General features: G+C 31.4%; 2 protein-coding genes across 2 annotated transcripts; both read left to right on the top strand.

Moving 5' to 3' along the window:
• Positions 1-11,355: 11,355 nt before the first annotated feature.
• On the top strand, positions 11,356-12,834 carry PEP1_2 (Type I transmembrane sorting receptor; the record flags this gene model as incomplete). Its single annotated transcript, XM_058499008.1, has 4 exons — positions 11,356-11,711; positions 11,771-11,896; positions 11,963-12,246; positions 12,293-12,834. 4 exons carry the CDS (start codon positions 11,356-11,358, stop codon positions 12,832-12,834), a joined length of 1,308 nt encoding a protein of 435 aa, XP_058351275.1.
• A 389-nt stretch (positions 12,835-13,223) lies between these two features.
• Positions 13,224-18,778, top strand: ARO1 (3-dehydroquinate dehydratase (3-dehydroquinase)). Its single transcript, XM_058499007.1, has 2 exons — positions 13,224-18,074; positions 18,128-18,778. The coding sequence occupies exons 1-2, from the start codon at positions 13,404-13,406 to the stop codon at positions 18,191-18,193; spliced, it is 4,737 nt and encodes a 1,578-aa protein (XP_058351274.1). The 5' UTR covers positions 13,224-13,403; the 3' UTR covers positions 18,194-18,778.
• The last annotated feature ends 285 nt before the right edge of the window (positions 18,779-19,063 follow it).

The raw sequence follows: 19,063 nt of genomic DNA, 5'->3' as shown, positions 1-19,063 counted from the left end.
AAGAAAAGAGAGTATTTAAAGTTAATATATATATATATAAGCTACTCTATAAGTTTTTACGCCTTTAATATCTATAAGATCTAAGTACTATAGCTTAATTATATTATTATTTTACGAAATATTTACTTTAATAAAAGAAGCTTTTATATCTCTAAAGAAAAAGAAGTAAAGATCTTTATTTAAGAAGCTTAATTACTTATTAAGCTCTTATAAGAAGATAAGTAAACTAAATATATCTTAAGTAATATAAAGAGTATTCTTAGTAATAAATAGATTAAGCGTATAGTTATATTAGATAAAAGGATTTTACTTAGTCTTTACAAACTCTTAAAGTAAGCTTTATTTATAATTATTAGTAGTAAGAGTTAGAACTTAAAAGTAAAAGATTATACTAAAAATCTAAGTACTATAATTAGACTTTTAACTCTAAAAGATACTCTTAAACTAAAATATATACTTAGTAGTTAAAGAGATAATAAGTAGTTATTAATAAGTATATTTAATCTAAGACTTACTTTAAGTATAAGATAAAATCTTAAAGAGTTAAGTTAAAATAAGTATAAGTAACTTATAGATCTAAAAATAAGTATACTATAAGACTAAGTAAGAAGTCTATCTTATTTAATAAAGATTAAAGTATAAATTCTAATTAGACTACTTTTAATAATAATAAGAGGACTTATATTAGTACTAGCTATAGTAAGAGTACTAAAAAGATAACTATAAGCTAGAATAACAGAAATATTAAGAGCTAATATATATATATAAAGGTATACTAAAAGCTTACTAAATAATAGTTTACTAAGCTTAAATACTAAAAGTAGTATAAAGGCTAGATAAAAGCGTAAAAGAAAAAGTAAAAAAGAAGTATTTATAATACTTAATATTATCTTTTAAGAAATATATAAGAGTAACTTAAATATTAAAAATAACTTAAACTTTAAAAGTAATCTTTTTAAAAGTATATATATAAATCTATTATATAAGCTAAATTAGCTTTTTACTACTTTTATATTTAATTGATATAAGATAATTAAAAAGTAAAAAGAGCTTAGATATATAATATAAATAGTATACTTAATAGTTATAGTAATAATTTAAGTAAGCTATTTAATACTAAATAAAAAGATCTTACTTCTTAAAGTTAAAGTTTAAGATTTACTATTAAAACTAAAGTAATAAATAGATCTTAAGAATTATCTTATAAAAGAATAGTTTATTTAAAATATATATTTAAAGATAAGGAATATAAATAAATATAGATATTAAAAGCTAAAAGTATATAACTTTAAGCTAATAAACTTACTTATTCTTTTAATATAAGTATTTAAGTATAAAGTAAATAATAATAAATATATAAGTAAATATTAATCTTATATTATTATTTATAGAGATCTTTAAAATAATAATATAATTATATTAATATATATAAGTATACTTTTAGTAAAGTTATTTTATATAATTATAGTATTTATAGTAAAATTTAACTTAGAAATTAAGTGCTTTAATATAATTAATACTTTTATTAATACTTTTAGAGATATTAATAGTAAAACTATATACTATTAGTTTCTTTTTAGGTTTTAAAAGCTTAGCTTTATACTATAAGTTAATTAAGTACTTTATAAAATAAGAGACTTATTATACTTTTAGTATAAGTATATTAATAGTACTTTAATAGATCTAAGGCTTTCTTTATACTTAAAGGAACTTTATATATTTATAAATAAGAAGTATAAGGTATTTATCTTATTTTATATAAATAATATTTAAGTGCTTTATTATTATAATAATTATCTACTTAGTAAGTAGATTATTAGTAAGCTAAAGAAAGTATATAATATATATAATCTTAAAGATATTTAGTAATTCTTTAGAATTAAGATAATATAAGATAAAAAGCGTAAGATAATTACTTTTATTTATAACTAATATATTAAAAAGATTACTTATAAGTTTAAGTTAGTAAATAAAAAGTACTTAAGTATATTACTTTTACTTATTAATCTTTAAAAGTATATAGAATAAGCTACTAAAAAATAGATTAAAGCGTTTTAAGAGTATATAAGCTTAGTCTTATATATAGTAATTATTATAAGACTAAATATAGCTTTTACTATTACTATACTCTTAAGGTTTATAATAAACCCGAGACTTAAGTACTTTACTATTATTTATTAGCTTATACGTTATCTCTTTAAAATATATTTCTTAAGTATTATATATAGTAGAAAGTATAAAAGCTCTTTTATATATATATCTAATATATCTTTTACTAATAATACAGAAACACGACGCTTATCATAAGGTTATATAATTATAATATTTAATAGTCTAGTGATTTAAAAAGTAGGCTTATAAGCTATAGTAACTACTTTAATAATAAAAGCTAAATTACTTTTATTAATGTATATAAGTAAAGAAGTAATAGTTTTATAGTAGTTCTTTAAAGATCTAATACTTAAAATTAGTAAGATATAAGAGATCTTTTATAATAATTAATAGATAATTAAGCTAGTTATAAGTAAAAACGAAAGAATTATAATAAAGCTTTATTATATAAATATTTAAAATATATAGTTAAAATAAAAATATACTTATAGATTATTTAAAGTAACTTATATTTTAACTACTAATATACTTACTAATAGGTTTATAAAGAATCTATCTTATTAAAAATTTAAGTACTTTAAAGCTTTTCTTAACTTTAAGGATTATATATTAATAGTAGAAGAGCTTTAATTATAGTTATTTTAAGCTATAGTTTAAAAGAGTTATATAACTTTTTTATTTATACTTTAAATAAAATAAGTATCTTTCTTTTAGAATACTAAAAGATTTACTTAATCTTATTATAAGCTTAAGTAAATCTACTTAAAGCTTAGTAGAAATCTAGTAAAAATCTATTAATCTAGTATAAAGATCTATTATAAATTCTATAAATTAAAATAAAGATTTAGTATAAATCTTATAAAGTAAAGAAAAGATCTAGTAAAAACTAAAGGAAATCTATACTTTAGCTTATATAAGCTTAGCTATTTACTAGTTAATAAAGATATAAAAGTACTAAAGGTATTTATAATATACTTTTAATTTAATATAAATATCTTACTAAATCTATTAAGTCTATTATTATTATTATCTTTCTTACGCTTATAAAAAGGATATTTAAAATATATTAAGATCTTACTAAACAGATTATTATCTTTTTTATCTTTTTTAAGAAGCTTAGTCTTAAAGGTAACTTATAAAGTCTAGTAGTACTATACTTAATCTTATTATATATTAGCTATAAGATCTTAAACACTAAAAAGAGTTTAACTTATAGTCTTATTATTCTTATTAATAGTAGTAATCAGACGCTTAGTAATAAAAGTAATTATATTAAACATAAGAGTATATATATAACTAAATATATAATTATAGTAGCGATTACTACTTAAAGTAGTATTAGTATAGTAGTAACTTTTATTACTTTTACTAAAAAGCGTAAACTAGATATATTTAAGATATAAGCGAGTAAACTTATTTCTTATAAGTATTATTAATATATATTAATAATATAGATTTTAAGAAATAATTACTTAAGAAGTAAATAGAATAATTACTTACTTTTAACTCTTTTTATAAGACTAGTCTTTTTATATAACTTTAACTTTATTAAAATATTAATAAGAGCGGGAGTAATCGCGGACTTATAAGATAATTCTAAAGTAATAGTAGTTTTTTTTTTTACTAAGTTTAGATATAATGATTAGTAAGAGATTATTAGTAAAAGAAGAATAGTATAAATAACTTAATAAAAGAGTAAATAAATAAGTATATATATAAGATATAATCTTAAAGGAAAAGAGAAGCTTATTATTATCTTTATTATTATTATAAGTATTATTATTAGCTTTACTAAGTCTATCTTAAGGAGAATTAGAATATAAAAGTGAAGTAAAAGTAAAAGGGGACTAAGTAAAAAGCTTATTATTATCTTTTTTATTAGATCATATAATAATCTCTTTATTAAAAGTAGAATCTTCACGCTTTTTATTAGCTTTTTATATATAAGTTAGTTAAAGTGAACTTTATATATATATATAAAAAACACGTATCTTTATTAGTAATAATTATATAAAGAAGTGAATATTAAAAAATAAAGATAAAATATAAATTACTTACTTAAACGCTTAAATAATCTCTGATTTTCTTAGTTAAAGCGGAAATAGTAGGGAAATACTTAATAAGAGGTCTCTTTAATATAGACTTTTTCTTAAAAGATTTAAAAGTAAGTTAATAAGATATAATAATATAGTAAAGGGATTAATTACTTAAAAAAGTATTAAAAATAAGTAATAAGAAAAGAAAAAGAAGAAAAGTAAAAGTAAAATATAAGCGTGAGTATATAATATATAGTAAGCTTAAAGTTATAAAGTTATAAAAGGAAGATAGTATTTATATATATATATATATAAGTATATAATATAATCGTAATTACTTAACCTATAAATAAATCACTAACTAAATCACTTAAACTAGCTAATTAAAAGGCTTCTTTAAGTATAATAGTAATTACTTACTATTATATTTTCTAAACTTATATATAATTACTTAATCTAGCTAGTTAGTATACTTATAGCGTAGTAAACACTATATAATAGCTATAAAGTCTTACTTTAAATTTAATAACACTTTATATATAAAATACGTATATACTACTTAGATTTAGATACTAGAATAATTTCTTTTAAGAATCTTATACTTAGATTTCTATATATTTACTTAGTTTTAATTAGACTATATATAGCTTTAAAGCGTATCTTAATATTTAGATTTTATTTATTTATAAACTTACCTAATTAAGTAATACTTTACCTTTAAGCGCGTTTACTACTATATATAACTATAATATATTTCTTTTATGACTAAGCGTGTAAGTAGCTAAATATAGAATAGTTACTACTATACTTATCTAGAGGGTATAATTACTATATAAAATACTTACTATATTAGACTTAATCTTATGTTTAGTATATTTAATAGTAAGCTTTTATAGATTTAAATATACTATAAGAGTATATTAAATACTAGCGCTATATAAGCTTATCTTAGGTTTAGTATATATTTAGTAAGTATACTATATATATATAATATACTCTTAGCCCTTGATTTTAGAGGTAATATTCTCTTAAATACATCTTTTGATACTATAACTTCTACTTAATTAAGTAAGCCCTCCACTGTATAAAAGCCTGCTCTACTACTGTACGATATTTAATATATTTATAATTAGATTTTTATAACTTATCTTAGAAAGTCTAAGATATTTAGCTTACTTTATATTAAGTACTATTAATTAAGTATACTTAAAAGTATAACTAAGTTTATATTAAACTATTTAGCTTATAACTATATAAACTACTATTAAAATAAAATATTAAAGTACTTTTACTTTTTACTTATCTTTAATTATTTATAATAGTCTTTAACTATAAACTATAAGAATTTATAAAAAGATAAGTTTAAGTATAATTTTATACTTATTATATAAATTATTTCTTTAATAAAGTAATATTAATTTTATAATGTTTTAGATATATAACTTATAACTTAATACAGTTATTTATTTTTAACTATTAGAGGTTTAATAACTCCTTAAAATAATAATATTAAATAAAAGTTTATAGTTTATCTCTTTTTTTAAAATAAGTTTTATTAGATTTTAAGTATTAAAGTTAAACCCTTTATTAATTATTATACTTAAATAAATAGTTAAATAAATATTAGAAACTAATACTTAAATTAATATTTTTAACTTTTTATTAATTATTACTAAAATAATTAGTTTAAGCTCTTATTAATAATAAAGTATACTTAATTAACTTTACTATATAAATCTTTAAAATTATCTTTATACTAGCTAAAATATAAGTATAAACTAAAAATAAGTTAGAATTAAAATAAAGCTTAGCTAGAAGTAAAATAGACTATTATTAAAAAGCTAAGTATTATAAACACTTAGTTATTTACTTATTAATATAAGTAAGTCTAAAAGAAAACCTAAGAGTTTCTTTATAACTAATAAGAAAAGAAGTAATAAACTATAAATAATTTAAATTAAAAAGTTAACTAGAAAATAAGTAATTCTATTTAAGTTATTATAAGAAATTAAAAGATATACTAATTAAAGAAAAAACTAGATAATTAATAAGTAGACTTATTTAAAGTCTTTAAAAAAAGTTATTTATTCTACTTAAACTTTCTTATTTTAATTAAAGTCTATCTATCTTAATTTTTAATAAATAAACTCTAGTAGTATAATAATAACTTACTTTTTAAATAAGTACTCTAAAAATAAAAACTTATTTAAGTAGATATAAAATAAAAGTAAAAAGTCTAAGATATTTTAAAAGTATATTTTATATAAGATAAAATACTATAATATTAAGTTAAATAAAAAAGACTTAACTTTAACTTTAAGTTTTATTTTACTAGAGATTTTATAACTTATTTATATAAGCTTTAGGACTTTTATTAAGCCTACTTTAAAGAACTATATACTATTTAAGCTACTTCTTTAATAACTAACTATATACAAAGCAGATAATAATAATAATATAGCAAACTTATAAATAATACTACAATTTTTTAAGTAAATTATAAGAAAATTTTTATAAATTGAAAATAGGTCTTTTTTAAGAGAAAAGGTAATATAATAAACTAATTATAATAAGCTAGTTATATAAATAAGGCTAATATTATAAAGCTATAAGGCTAAAGTTATATATTAAACCTAAGACTAGTTGAGTTTACTAGTAGTTATATCTCTTTTACTTATACTTAAGGCTTTTTAAAAACCTCTTTCTTTTCATCTTTTCTACTTTATATTATAACTATTAATAAATCTTTATTATATTATTATAATTTTTATTCTCTTTTAGTTATTATAATACTTTATTTTTATATTTTTAAGAGCTATAATTATCAGTATTATACTAGTAAATAAATAATAAGTATATATTAATATATATAAAAATTAAAGGTTTAGTTCAAAGATATTTAAAAGTATATATTATAAAAAGTATTTAAGAGTTAAAATATATACTATCTTTTTAATAGCCCTTAGTTAGCCTTTAAAGAACGTTTATCTTTTAATTAAAATTACTTATTACTTCTAATTACCTTTTATATCTCTATAGTATAGGTCTATAAACTAATAATAATATATATAGTTTGAATTATAAATAAGTAAGTTAATTAAGTAAAAAGCAAGTTATTAATATAATACTAGAACCTTTATTTAATTCTTATTAATTATATATAAAGGATATAAGTACTTTAAAATTATTATTTTTAGTAGAAAATAGATTATAAAATAAAAAAGTAAGTAGAATAATAGTTAGTTCCTTTATATAAGGCTATAAGCACTCGCTTATAGTCGATAAAAGTAAGTGTTATAAGAAAGTAAGTATCACTTAAGGATTTAATAACCTTGTTAAAATTTTATTATAAACTCTACTAAAATTAAATTATTAGATTAAATTTAAGATAAGATATTTCTTAAATTTACTAAAGTATAATAAAATTAGTATTTTATATAATTAAGTTAATAAAGCTAGTATCTGACTTTATATTAGAATTCTTCATATAAACCTATTATATAAAGCTAGACTTAAGATATCTAATACTAACTATTTTTTCTTTATATATATTTTTTATCTTAAATTTTATATTTTTATCTATAAGTCTTTAATTATACTTCTCTTTAAGCTAAAGTATAATATAAAAGTATTTAAAGTGACTTTTATATGTTTTACTTATAGCTTTAAGTAGAGTAGAGTTCTTATTAGGCTTTTTATAAGAAATTAAATCTTATACTTTTAAAAATATACTATTCACCTTAATAATCGGTTCTTCTCTGTAAGTCTATAAGTAATTACCTATAATCGGCGAAAGTAAGTATTATAAGAAAGCAAGTATTATATAAAAAGAATTCTTATAAGTTTCTTATAGAAAACTATTAAAGCTTTTCTTACTAAATAATTCTATAAGTAATAAATATATTAGAAAAAGTATTATATAGTAATAATACTATTTGAATATTTAATATATAAAAGTACTTAATTAGTTTAATTTATTTATCTTCTTTTAATTATTAGTATCTATTAGAAAAGCTATAAAATTCATTGAATTATTTTTATATAATACTTTCTTTCTTATAATACTTACTTTTACTAACTATAAGTAAGTACTTATAGACTTATAAGAAGAAACTAACTATTATATTTCTTTAGTTTTTTATTTTATTTTTATTTTTCTATAGCTTAAACCCTAGCGATATAAAAAGCTTTAGTTAATTAATTAATTACTTATTAGAGAGCTTTATAAGTCTTTTATAGAGTTTCCTTATATTTTACTTTATTATATATTTATATCTTTTACTTTAAATTACCTATAGTTATTAAAGCGTCTCTTATATAGATACTTTATTATAATATCTTCTTTTATTAATTATCTGATTTAAGTTTTTTTTTAAAGTATTATATACTTAATAGTTATTAGGTAAGTTTTATAAAAGCTCATAGCTATATTTATTATAGTCTTTTAGAAGAGCTCTTGAAGGGTATTAAATAACTAAGTAAAGTCTCTTTTAATAAATAATTAAATAGTAGATATAGCTTACTATAGCTTATTTAGTTATAAAAAATATAATTTTAGAAGATCTAAGTCTTAATCTTTATTTTTTATCTCTTAAATTAATCTTCTTTTCTTATTATATAACTATATCTTTTATAAGCCGGCTTTTAAAGAAAGTAGTTATATTCTAAAGGTCTTAAAAGCGTTTTTAATTATGTATTTCTTTATTATATCTTTTCTTATTTTAGTAAGCTTATAGAAAAAAGAAGTAATAATATATTTAAACTTAAAACCATATAAAGCTATCTAAATATATAAGTTATAGAAATACTTTTAAAGCTAGAAGATACTAATATTTAAATTATATAGGATATATATAAAATATAAAGAAAACTAAAATATCTTAATATAGTTTTTTACTAGCTTTAGTATAAATAGATTATATTAATAAGACTTATAGCTATTATAAAGTAAAAGCTTCTATAGCTTATTTAGACTAGTATAAAAGTACTAAATTAAGTAGTCTACGTGATCTATTATAATTCGATTATTAATATAGTTTATATTAAAACAATTAATTCACTTATCTTTATTTAAGTTCTTATATACTTACTTATTTATTATCTTCTTCTCTAGTATAATAATATATAAAAGAAAACTATTTTAGCTATTAGTATATATAGTCTTAATAACTATAATAGATTTATAGTTTTTAGAACTAGAGATATAAAGCTCTTTTACTTTAATTAAAACAATAATACTCTTTCTAGTAAGATAACTAACTTATACTTTTAATTCATTATTATAAATACTTCTAAGAATCTATTAAGGCCTAAGAAGAAGTATCTTAAAAGTAGGCGTACTTACTAGAATCAGATTATATATTATTTAGTATCTTATTATAAGTTATATAATAAATCTTAAGATCTTAAGATCTAAAAGATCCTTTTAAAATAAAGGTTTTATATAAAACTAATACGTCTACTATTAAATAAGAGTTTTATATTTAACTTAAAATAATATTCTAATAATTAGTAACTATTTTCCCTATTTATATAATATACTTACTTTTTAATTATTAAAGATTAATAATAGCCTTTTATATTTATAGTAAGTAAATACCAGACTATTATATTTATCTATATTTAGTAGCTTTTTACCTAAATCAATTTTATATTCTTTTATTATTATTTAAAGCTCTTTAAACTAATTCTTTATATCTTTTTTAATATAATAATTAACTCAGGTATAAGTAATTAGCTTTATATAAATTATATAAAAAAGAAGAGTTCTTTTTTAGCTAAGCGTTAAACTAATTTTTTAATAAAAAAAGTAGTAAAGGTATTATTTCCTTCTCTAATATTAATAATAAATTATATAATAAGATATGAAGATTTACAGCTTATAGATATATAACTTTATTTAAAACTATCTTATAAGTTGTAATTAAGTTAGCTTTTTATTATTTATAATAGTATTACTAAATAGCCTCTTCTTACTATAATAAGAGAATTTTATTATTTCTATTATATTTTCTAAACTCTTCTTACTAGTTCCTTTACTTAAGCTTCTTTATATAATATATTAAATATTATAATAAGTCTTCTTTAATAATGATTATATATATATATATATATATATAGCTAAGTAGTTCCTTAAGATACTTAAAAGCCTACTAGCGCGCCTTATTAAAGGCTTTATTATAATTAGCTTTTATTATATAGATTTTATAAAATATACTTTTTAAGTTTACTATTTAATAATAAAAGTAAAGGAATTAATATAATTAAGTATAAAGAGTTATATTTATAATAAAAAAGATATATACTATAGTAGTAATTTTAGTATAAGTGTAATACCTTAGCTATATTTTATATAATACTTATATTCTTATAATATTTACTTTTACTAACTATAAGTAAGTGCCTATAGCCTTATATAAGAGAACCGACTATTAGTATAAGAGATATTATATAAGTAATTAATTAAGTATTTTTAAGTATTAGTAATTATATCATTTGAACGAGATAGAAATAGATCAGAAGTCCTACCTCTTAAGGCTAAGTACTTACTTGTATTCTTCCTTATTAAGCCTAAAGTATATATTGAATCTATATGCACCTATTAAGGCTGTTACGAGTCTAGACTCTTATCACCTCTGAACCTCTTAATCGCTCGAATTTCATTGGATCATGTCAGTATTCACAGCAGTGGAGATGTTTCTCCCCGCAGAAAGTTACGCGCTTTGGATAGTGGGATAAAAGACGGTGGAACTAGGTTTCCGTCTTTGAAACGCTCGAAGAAATTCTCGGAGTGTCATATCCGGTGTCCATAGAGTATTAGTCTCGCTTAGTAGAGTTCTTATTTAATCTCTCAATGCGATCATCTCCCACCACGCACCACGCCAGTCAAGCTGGACAACATGTTGTCTTTGTATAGACGAGATGCCTGAACCAGCTGACCTCAGAAATCCAACGCAGCTGGTGAGACCCAATGGAACCTGCTCCAGCCTAGACCGTTGGCTGTGGTGTCTGCTCATCTCAGCTTTCTGCTCCCAGAAGTGCTTGCCGCCGAGACTGCCGCATGCAAAAAACCCAACGATCTACTAACCACTACCGCTGACTGACATAAGGGTGAGCTGGTCCGGCATATGTTCAATCAATCTGGACTCTGGCTTAATATTATCTCGTAGTCTGTTTGTGTTGCCGCAATCCTGGCCAGTAACTCACAATGCCTCCATTAGTGGACATTGTTTGGGCATGTGTTTTGGTTTTAGTTTCCCCGATACTCCTGACCTCTGCTGCAGCACCCGATGCTTTTGGTAGATCTTCTCCACGAAGATTCATACTGGGCGGCCAAAGACAGAACGCCTCATTCTCCTTGACCCAGATACAAAATCCGAAATGGAAACCACAGGAAGTATCCACAACTGCAGTATACGCTGCAGAGTTCCTGAAGCATAAAGTGCGTATGCCCAAAGACCTTCGAATCGCCTGGGAGGCGCTCATATTGCACGATCATCAAGGCTCGGACTCATCGATCCACCGCCGAGTTGGGGGCCAACTCGTGAGATACAGTGACGGCCAGTACGTAGGCACCCGCAAGAATAAGATGGACCATAACTGACGTGATTTCAATCCCATAGATACGTTTTTCCTGTAACAATCGGAACCCCAAAACAGACCTTGAACTTGATATTCGATACAGCGTCAGGAGACTTTTGGGTATGGTCCTGGCTAATGCCGATAGATATGCTTCAAAATCGCAAATAGTGAGTTGACCAAGGCAGACAGAGGGTGTGTAAGGAGAAACCCAAATGATCTCTAATCATTCTCAGCTACAACGGCTCGGGCTCGTCGGATGCTACGCCATGGGACGGCCAGTCTTGGGGGGCTACTTACGCAGTTGGCAGCAACTACGGCATAGTTTGGCAGGATATCGTCTGGGTAGATGCCATTGGAGTAGCTGGCAATCCGATAGAGTGTTCTCAAGGTGTCTCGAACTGGTTTGCATCGCTGCCGGGAGTTGACGGTGTGCTTGGACTGAGCTATGCGTACAACGACTCGGAGAGGCCAGAGCCCCAACAAACATGGATAACGTATATCCTACCACTACTTGCTTGTAGGTGCCCGAGAAGACATAGCCTGCAGATGACTGACTCAAGCAGCGCCCGTGTTTACTGTCTCTCTTGTCCACAATGGCATCGGCACCATCGACTTCGGGTTCATTGACCAAAAGAAGTTCATCGGTAATATTGCTTATACGCCTATCACAATCATTCCAGGTGGTGGGGCGTTCTGGGCGTTCAATTGGACGGGGTTTGCGATAGGCCCAGACAAATTCAATCGTACTAACATCCAAGTTATGACAGACACCGGAGGAAACATTTCCATGTTCCCCGAGTCCATTGCAAACCGGTACTATAAATTAGTAGCTGGCAGCTATAAGCAGGGGGATGGAGCCTGGATTTTCCCCTGCAAAGCGAATCTTCCAAATTTCACCTTCGGAGTTGGGAATTCTCGAATTCTGGTAGCCGGGAAAAATTTCATATTGACAAATCTTCCAGATGGCATCAACTGCATAGGAGGGATCCAGAGTAGAGAGGAAGATACATACGTATTTCTCTCTATCCCTTTTATGCAGTCCATTTTTGTTGTTCATGACTACGGAAACATGAGAATGGGATTTGCCAACCGGACGTGGGTGTGAACCTCAATGGATGGAGGTTGTCCGCGCTTTGCCTCAGGTACAGCCGACAATTCTCGCCCCCTCTAAAGTGGGAATTGCCCGGGTTGAAAAGCGGCTAGTTTTGGAGACGACGAGTGAATGGCACAATTTGAGCCGATGTAACCAAAGAAGACAATAGTAATTACGTATTGACAGAGAATGTTGTGTATAACAGGTATAGGTAGCAAGAGGGGCCGCAGCCTTATTGACTGAAGACAGCTCGTAGGTACTTTCGTACCTTCTAAGCGAAAATACCTACCTTAGCTGCTTAGGAACCTTACGGATTAGGTAATAACGCATCACGTGATTAGCAATGACCCCTACACGGGTCCCACAAAAAAAGTTCCCACCGCAGTCGGAGCAGCAGCAGGGCATCAATTGAGTCGTATTCGTCCCCGTCGAAGGAGTCATACCGGTGCTCATTTTTAACTCCACGTCTCACGAACAAGCCGAGTAGTGTTTCATCCGTGGCCAGAGTAAGGCTGTTGATGTACTCTACTTAATCCTCAATTGAGCCCTGGTCTTCGCTATTTCTGCGACAAGACGACACGATGGGGTCAGCAACCCCCCACACTCCGACGCGCATTGCGATTCTGGGCAAGGAGGATATTGTTGTGGACTTCAATATATGGCGGAGCTTCGTAGTGGAAGACCTGCTATCTAATTTACCATCGTCGACATATGTCCTCATCACTGACACGAATCTCGCTCCCCGTTACGTTCCAGATTTTGCACAAGCTTTCAGCACCCGCACCTCAGCGTCCCCTGCGCCTCCACGACTCCTCACTTACGAAATTCCGCCAGGAGAAAGCTCAAAAGGTCGAGAAACGAAAGCCGAGATCGAAGATTGGATGCTCTCGGAACAATGCACGAGAGACACAGTCATAATCGCGCTTGGTGGCGGGGTCATAGGGGATATGATCGGGTATGTGGCTGCTACTTTTATGAGGGGCGTACGCTTCGTACAGGTTCCAACTACTCTGCTAGCCATGGTAGATTCGTCGATTGGTGGCAAGACTGCTATTGACACACCACTGGGCAAGAATCTTATTGGTGCGTTCTGGCAACCACAAAGAATATACATCGATCTGAGGTTCCTCGAAACCTTGCCAGTACGAGAGTTCATCAATGGGATGGCCGAAGTTGTTAAAACTGCGGCGATCTGGGACGAAGCCGAATTTGCTACATTGGAGGATAATGCAGCCATCCTCATGTCCACGATCCGCGCGGAATCATCTGACTCATCAACACGGTTGGATCCTGTCCGAGATATTCTTAAGAGAATCGTACTTGGCTCAGCAAGAACAAAGGCAGAGGTTGTATCTGCAGATGAACGAGAAGGTGGTCTGAGAAACCTACTGAATTTTGGACACTCAATCGGTCATGCATACGAAGCAATCTTGACCCCGCAAGTCTTACATGGCGAAGCTGTTGCTATTGGTATGGTCAAGGAGGCAGAGCTGGCTCGCCATCTGGGTGTTCTGAAACCCGGTGCAGTGGCGCGTCTGGTAAAGTGTATATCAAGCTATGGCCTTCCGACCTCTCTTGCGGACAAACGGATTCAGAAACTTACAGCAGGAAAAGCTTGCCCAGTCAACATCCTGTTAGAGAAAATGGGAGTCGACAAAAAGAATGATGGGAAGAAGAAGAAGATCGTCCTACTGTCGGCCATTGGGAAAACTTATGAGCAGAAGGCTAGCGTGGTAGAAGACGGTGCGATTCGGATTGTACTTTCAGACTCTATAGAGGTCTCTTCTGGAGTCCCCAAGGGTCTAAAGAACGAGGTAGTTCCTCCCGGATCAAAGAGTGTCTCCAATCGAGCTCTTGTGCTTGCCGCGCTTGGCACTGGCCCTTGTCGAATCAAGAACCTCCTCCATTCGGATGATACCGAATTCATGCTAACGGCAATTGCGAAGCTGGGAGGTGCTTCGTATGCATGGGAAGATGCAGGGGAGGTCTTGCTTGTACAGGGAAGAGGAGGTGATCTACGAGCCAGCCCATCGGAGCTATACATTGGTAACGCGGGGACAGCATCGAGATTCCTGACCACCGTCGTGTCCCTTTGCAAACCGTCCACGGTGACATCAACAGTTCTCACCGGTAATGCTCGCATGAAGGTTAGACCCATAGGCCCGCTCGTTGATTCCCTTCGAGAGAATGGGGTCGACATCAAATACCTTGAGAAAGAGCACAGCTTGCCGCTCGAAGTTCCTGCCTCTGGTGGGTTTACTGGAGGGGATATCGAGCTTGCTGCCACAGTATCCTCCCAATACGTGTCGTCACTTCTTATGTGCGCGCCATATGCTAAGAAACCAGTCACTCTTCGCCTGGTTGGAGGGAAGCCGATCTCCCAGCCATATATTGATATGACCACCGCCATGATGGCTTCGTTTGGCATTCGTGTTGTCAGGTCAAAAACCGAGGAACATACATATCATATCCCGCTGGGGGTGTATCAAAACCCACCGGGATATACCGTTGAAAGTGATGCAAGTTCTGCAACATATCCCTTGGCTGTAGCTGCTATCTCGGGGACGACCTGTACGATACCCAACATTGGTTCAAAGTCGCTTCAGGGGGATGCCCGTTTTGCTCTCGATGTTCTCCGACCCATGGGTTGCACGGTAGTCCAGACCGATTACGCTACGACTGTAACAGGTCCACCCCAAGGGCTTTTGGTTGCTATAGAGGAGATCGATATGGAGCCTATGACAGATGCTTTCTTGACTGCCTCAGTGCTTGCTGCTGTGGCAAAAGGCACAACAAGAATTAGGGGAATTGCCAACCAGCGGGTCAAGGAGTGTAATCGTATTTCAGCTATGAAAACCCAGCTTGCAAATTTCGGTGTTGAGTGTCGGGAATTAGATGACGGGATCGAGGTTGACGGGAGACCAATCTCAACGTTGAATAGTCCACGCGATGGCGTGTATTGTTACGATGACCACCGAGTAGCCATGTCGTTCAGTGTGCTTTCCGTCGCGACCCCGGAGCCTGTTCTGATCACGGAGCGCGAGTGTGTTGGAAAGACCTGGCCAGGGTGGTGGGACATCATGTCGCTGTCCTTCAGTGTAGCACTGGTCGGTAGAGAAACAGCTGTGGCAAGCACGCATGCTACATCCGAGAACCAGCCGGCATCGTCAAACAAATCCATTTTCATCATTGGAATGCGCGGTGCCGGGAAGACGACTGCTGGAGGATGGGCAGCAAGGATTTTGAACAGACCACATATCGATCTGGACATCGAACTTGAGCGAACCGTTGGGCGCACAATTCCAGAACTCATCAAGGATAAAGGATGGGAAGGGTTTAGAAATGCCGAACTCTCACTGCTCAAGCGAATGATCGTTGAAAAGCCAAGAGGCTATGTCTTTGCTTGTGGTGGTGGTGTGGTAGAGATGCCCGAGGCCCGGAAGCTTCTTTCCACATACCACAAAGCTGGTGGCATCGTTCTCCTCGTGCATCGGGACACCGAACAAGTCATGCAGTATCTCCAGATAGACAAGACACGGCCGGCTTACGTCGAAGATATGATGGGAGTGTACTTGCGCCGGAAACCATGGTTCCAGGAGTGCAGTAACTTCCAGTATCATAGCAAAGGGGGGGAATCTGGAGCTCTATCTGTTGCGCGAGAAGATTTTGCAAGATTCCTGTCACTCATCTCGGGAGAGAGTAGCCATTTCGATGAGATACGAAAGAAGCAACAGTCTTTCTTCGTGTCATTGACAATGCCAGATATTACGGCAGCTTCTTCTGATACCCTTCGTACTATCGCGGTAGGTTCGGATGCCGTGGAAATACGTGTTGATCTCCTGCATGATCCAAGCTCGACAAGCGGGATCCCAACTCCGGAATTCTTGAGTCTCCAGATCGCACATCTGAGATCTATTGTTCCTTTGCCACTCATTTTCACGATTCGAACAATTAGCCAAGGCGGTCGATTTCCAGATGATGCTCAAGACGAGGCTTTGAAACTGTACAAAGCAGCCGTTAGAATGGGAATGGAGTACATCGACCTAGAGATCGCTTTCACAGATGAGCTACTTCAGACCGTCACGGAAGCCAAAGGATTCTCGAAAATCATCGCCTCACATCATGATCCTCGTGGCTGCCTATCCTGGAAGAATGGTGGGTGGATCCAATATTATAATCGAGCGCTTCAGTACGGTGATATTATCAAGCTGGTTGGTTCTGCAGGCAGTATGGAAGACAACTTCTCCCTGGCAAGATTCAAATCCAACATGAGTGCTGCACACAGTGTCCCTATGATTGCTATTAACATGGGCATTATCGGCAAGCTGAGTAGAGTGCTGAATGGTTTCATGACTCCAGTCTCACATCCAGCCTTGCCGTTCAAGGCTGCTCCTGGCCAACTCTCTGCAGCTGAAATACGACAGGGGCTTTCACTTCTTGGCGAGATTACCCCAAGATCCTTCTTCCTCTTCGGCACGCCAATCTCAGCCTCGAGATCTCCAGCCTTACATAATACCCTCTTCCAGCAAACAGGCCTCCCACACAAGTACTCGCGTCTTGAGACTGACAATGCTGAAGAAGTGCGCGATATAATTCGATCGGCAGAGTTTGGTGGTGCCTCTGTCACTATACCTCTCAAACTTGATATTATTCCTCTTCTCGATGATATTACCGAGGCTGCCAAGATTATTGGAGCTGTGAACACGATCGTGCCTGTCTCCATCGAAGCAGGACAGCCACCGCGCTTGGTCGGGGAAAATACAGACTGGATGGGAATGACACACTCGCTCATTTCTGCCTCCTACACGACCGTATCTTCCGGATCTCCAGGAAGTGCTCTTGTAATTGGAGCCGGCGGAACTGCTCGAGCAGCCATCTATGCTCTACAATCTCTCGCCCACAGTCCTATCTACATCGTGTCCCGTACACCTTCCAAACTCGCAGCCATGATTGCTACATTCCCGGCTGAGTTCAACATTGTGCCACTCTCCGAGGTAGAAAATGCAGAGAGGATCACTCAGGTGCCACGGGTTGCCATTGGGACGATTCCAGCAGATAAGCCAATCGAGCAAAACATGCGCGAGATTCTAGCGGCACTCTTGCGACATCCAGATGCGGAGGTAGACAAGCAGAGAACACTGCTTGAGATGGCGTACAAGCCTAGTCAGACAGCATTGATGCAGATGGCCAAGGACGCTGGCTGGGTTACTATTCCTGGTTTGGAGGTGCTCAGTGCTCAAGGCTGGTATCAAGTAAGCACAAGTATTCCGTTGCTCTCGTCGTCAAATAGCTAATACCTTCGCAGTTCCAGAAGTGGACGGGTATCAAGCCCTTGTATGACGACGCAAGAGCTGCTGTGATGGCTGTCTAGGTGTTTTTCGGACCTAGGCGGTAGCCTCGAATGGGGATGGGGAGAAAAAAAGACTGGCATTGTTATTTTTAGAAAAAATAGAGCATTGGAATCTTAATGAAGGAGAACCCTTTGAATTCGGCGCATGCTACTATCTAGGTATCCACATCATGGAATCTGGTACTGGAGTATTTGAAGGCCAATTTTGGTATTATGGAATTCACATTTGCACTCATGCTTGGCTAGATGACATAAAAGCTCCAGGTGTTTGTCTATCATAATCTTCTTGGAACTATTTCTCATGTCCTGGGTGTTGCAAAATGCTTGACATTGTTTTACGTGCTTTCAGGCGAGGCGAGGACGAATCATCCACCTTTTGTTGTCTTATAGTCAGTTGGAGTAGATCACAAAGTGGATATTTGACACAGTTCTATTCGACGTGCTTCGCGATTCATAACTCCGTATGTTTTGCTGCAACCAGGGTAGGGGAGAAATTGTGTGGATGGCGGGAAGTTGCAAGGGGATACACATCTGTAAGGGTCACGTCATGAACGACTGGCAAAAACCATCCTGATATACGACAATTGCGCTCCTCCCGGAGGGCCGGAAGGAGGGATGTACCAAAATTCAGTGAGCAGAATTCGCATAATATTCAATCAGCAGAGGAGAAAAACCTTCATCTGCACGTCAGTCTTTCGGAGTGGATGCAGATGGTCACATATCTAATGAGATCCCAAAACTCTTAGAGATATGGAGGCAAATGCAAGCAACTCTTCATTAACAATACATTTTACAATATTTGCTCCGATCTAATTGCCTCTTGGGCATCGTTTCATCCGGGACTTGGGCCGCGATCCTTTCCCATCCAGTCCATTTATCATCCATCACTCG

Source organism: Cadophora gregata (genome assembly GCF_030347475.1).
Source record: "Cadophora gregata isolate MNR1 chromosome Unknown scaffold_16, whole genome shotgun sequence".
Lineage (NCBI taxonomy): Eukaryota > Fungi > Ascomycota > Leotiomycetes > Helotiales > Ploettnerulaceae > Cadophora > Cadophora gregata.
Note: the sequence above shows the minus strand (reverse complement) of the source record. Positions and strands in the feature narration are given on the sequence as shown.

Coding starts and splice junctions, on each gene's coding strand:
- ARO1 (XM_058499007.1), top strand. CDS start 13,404: ATGGGGTCAGCAACCCCCCACACTCCGACGCGCATTGCGATTCTGGGC. Junction 18,075..18,127: donor GTGCTCAAGGCTGGTATCAA/GTAAGCACAAGT, acceptor ATACCTTCGCAG/TTCCAGAAGTGGACGGGTAT.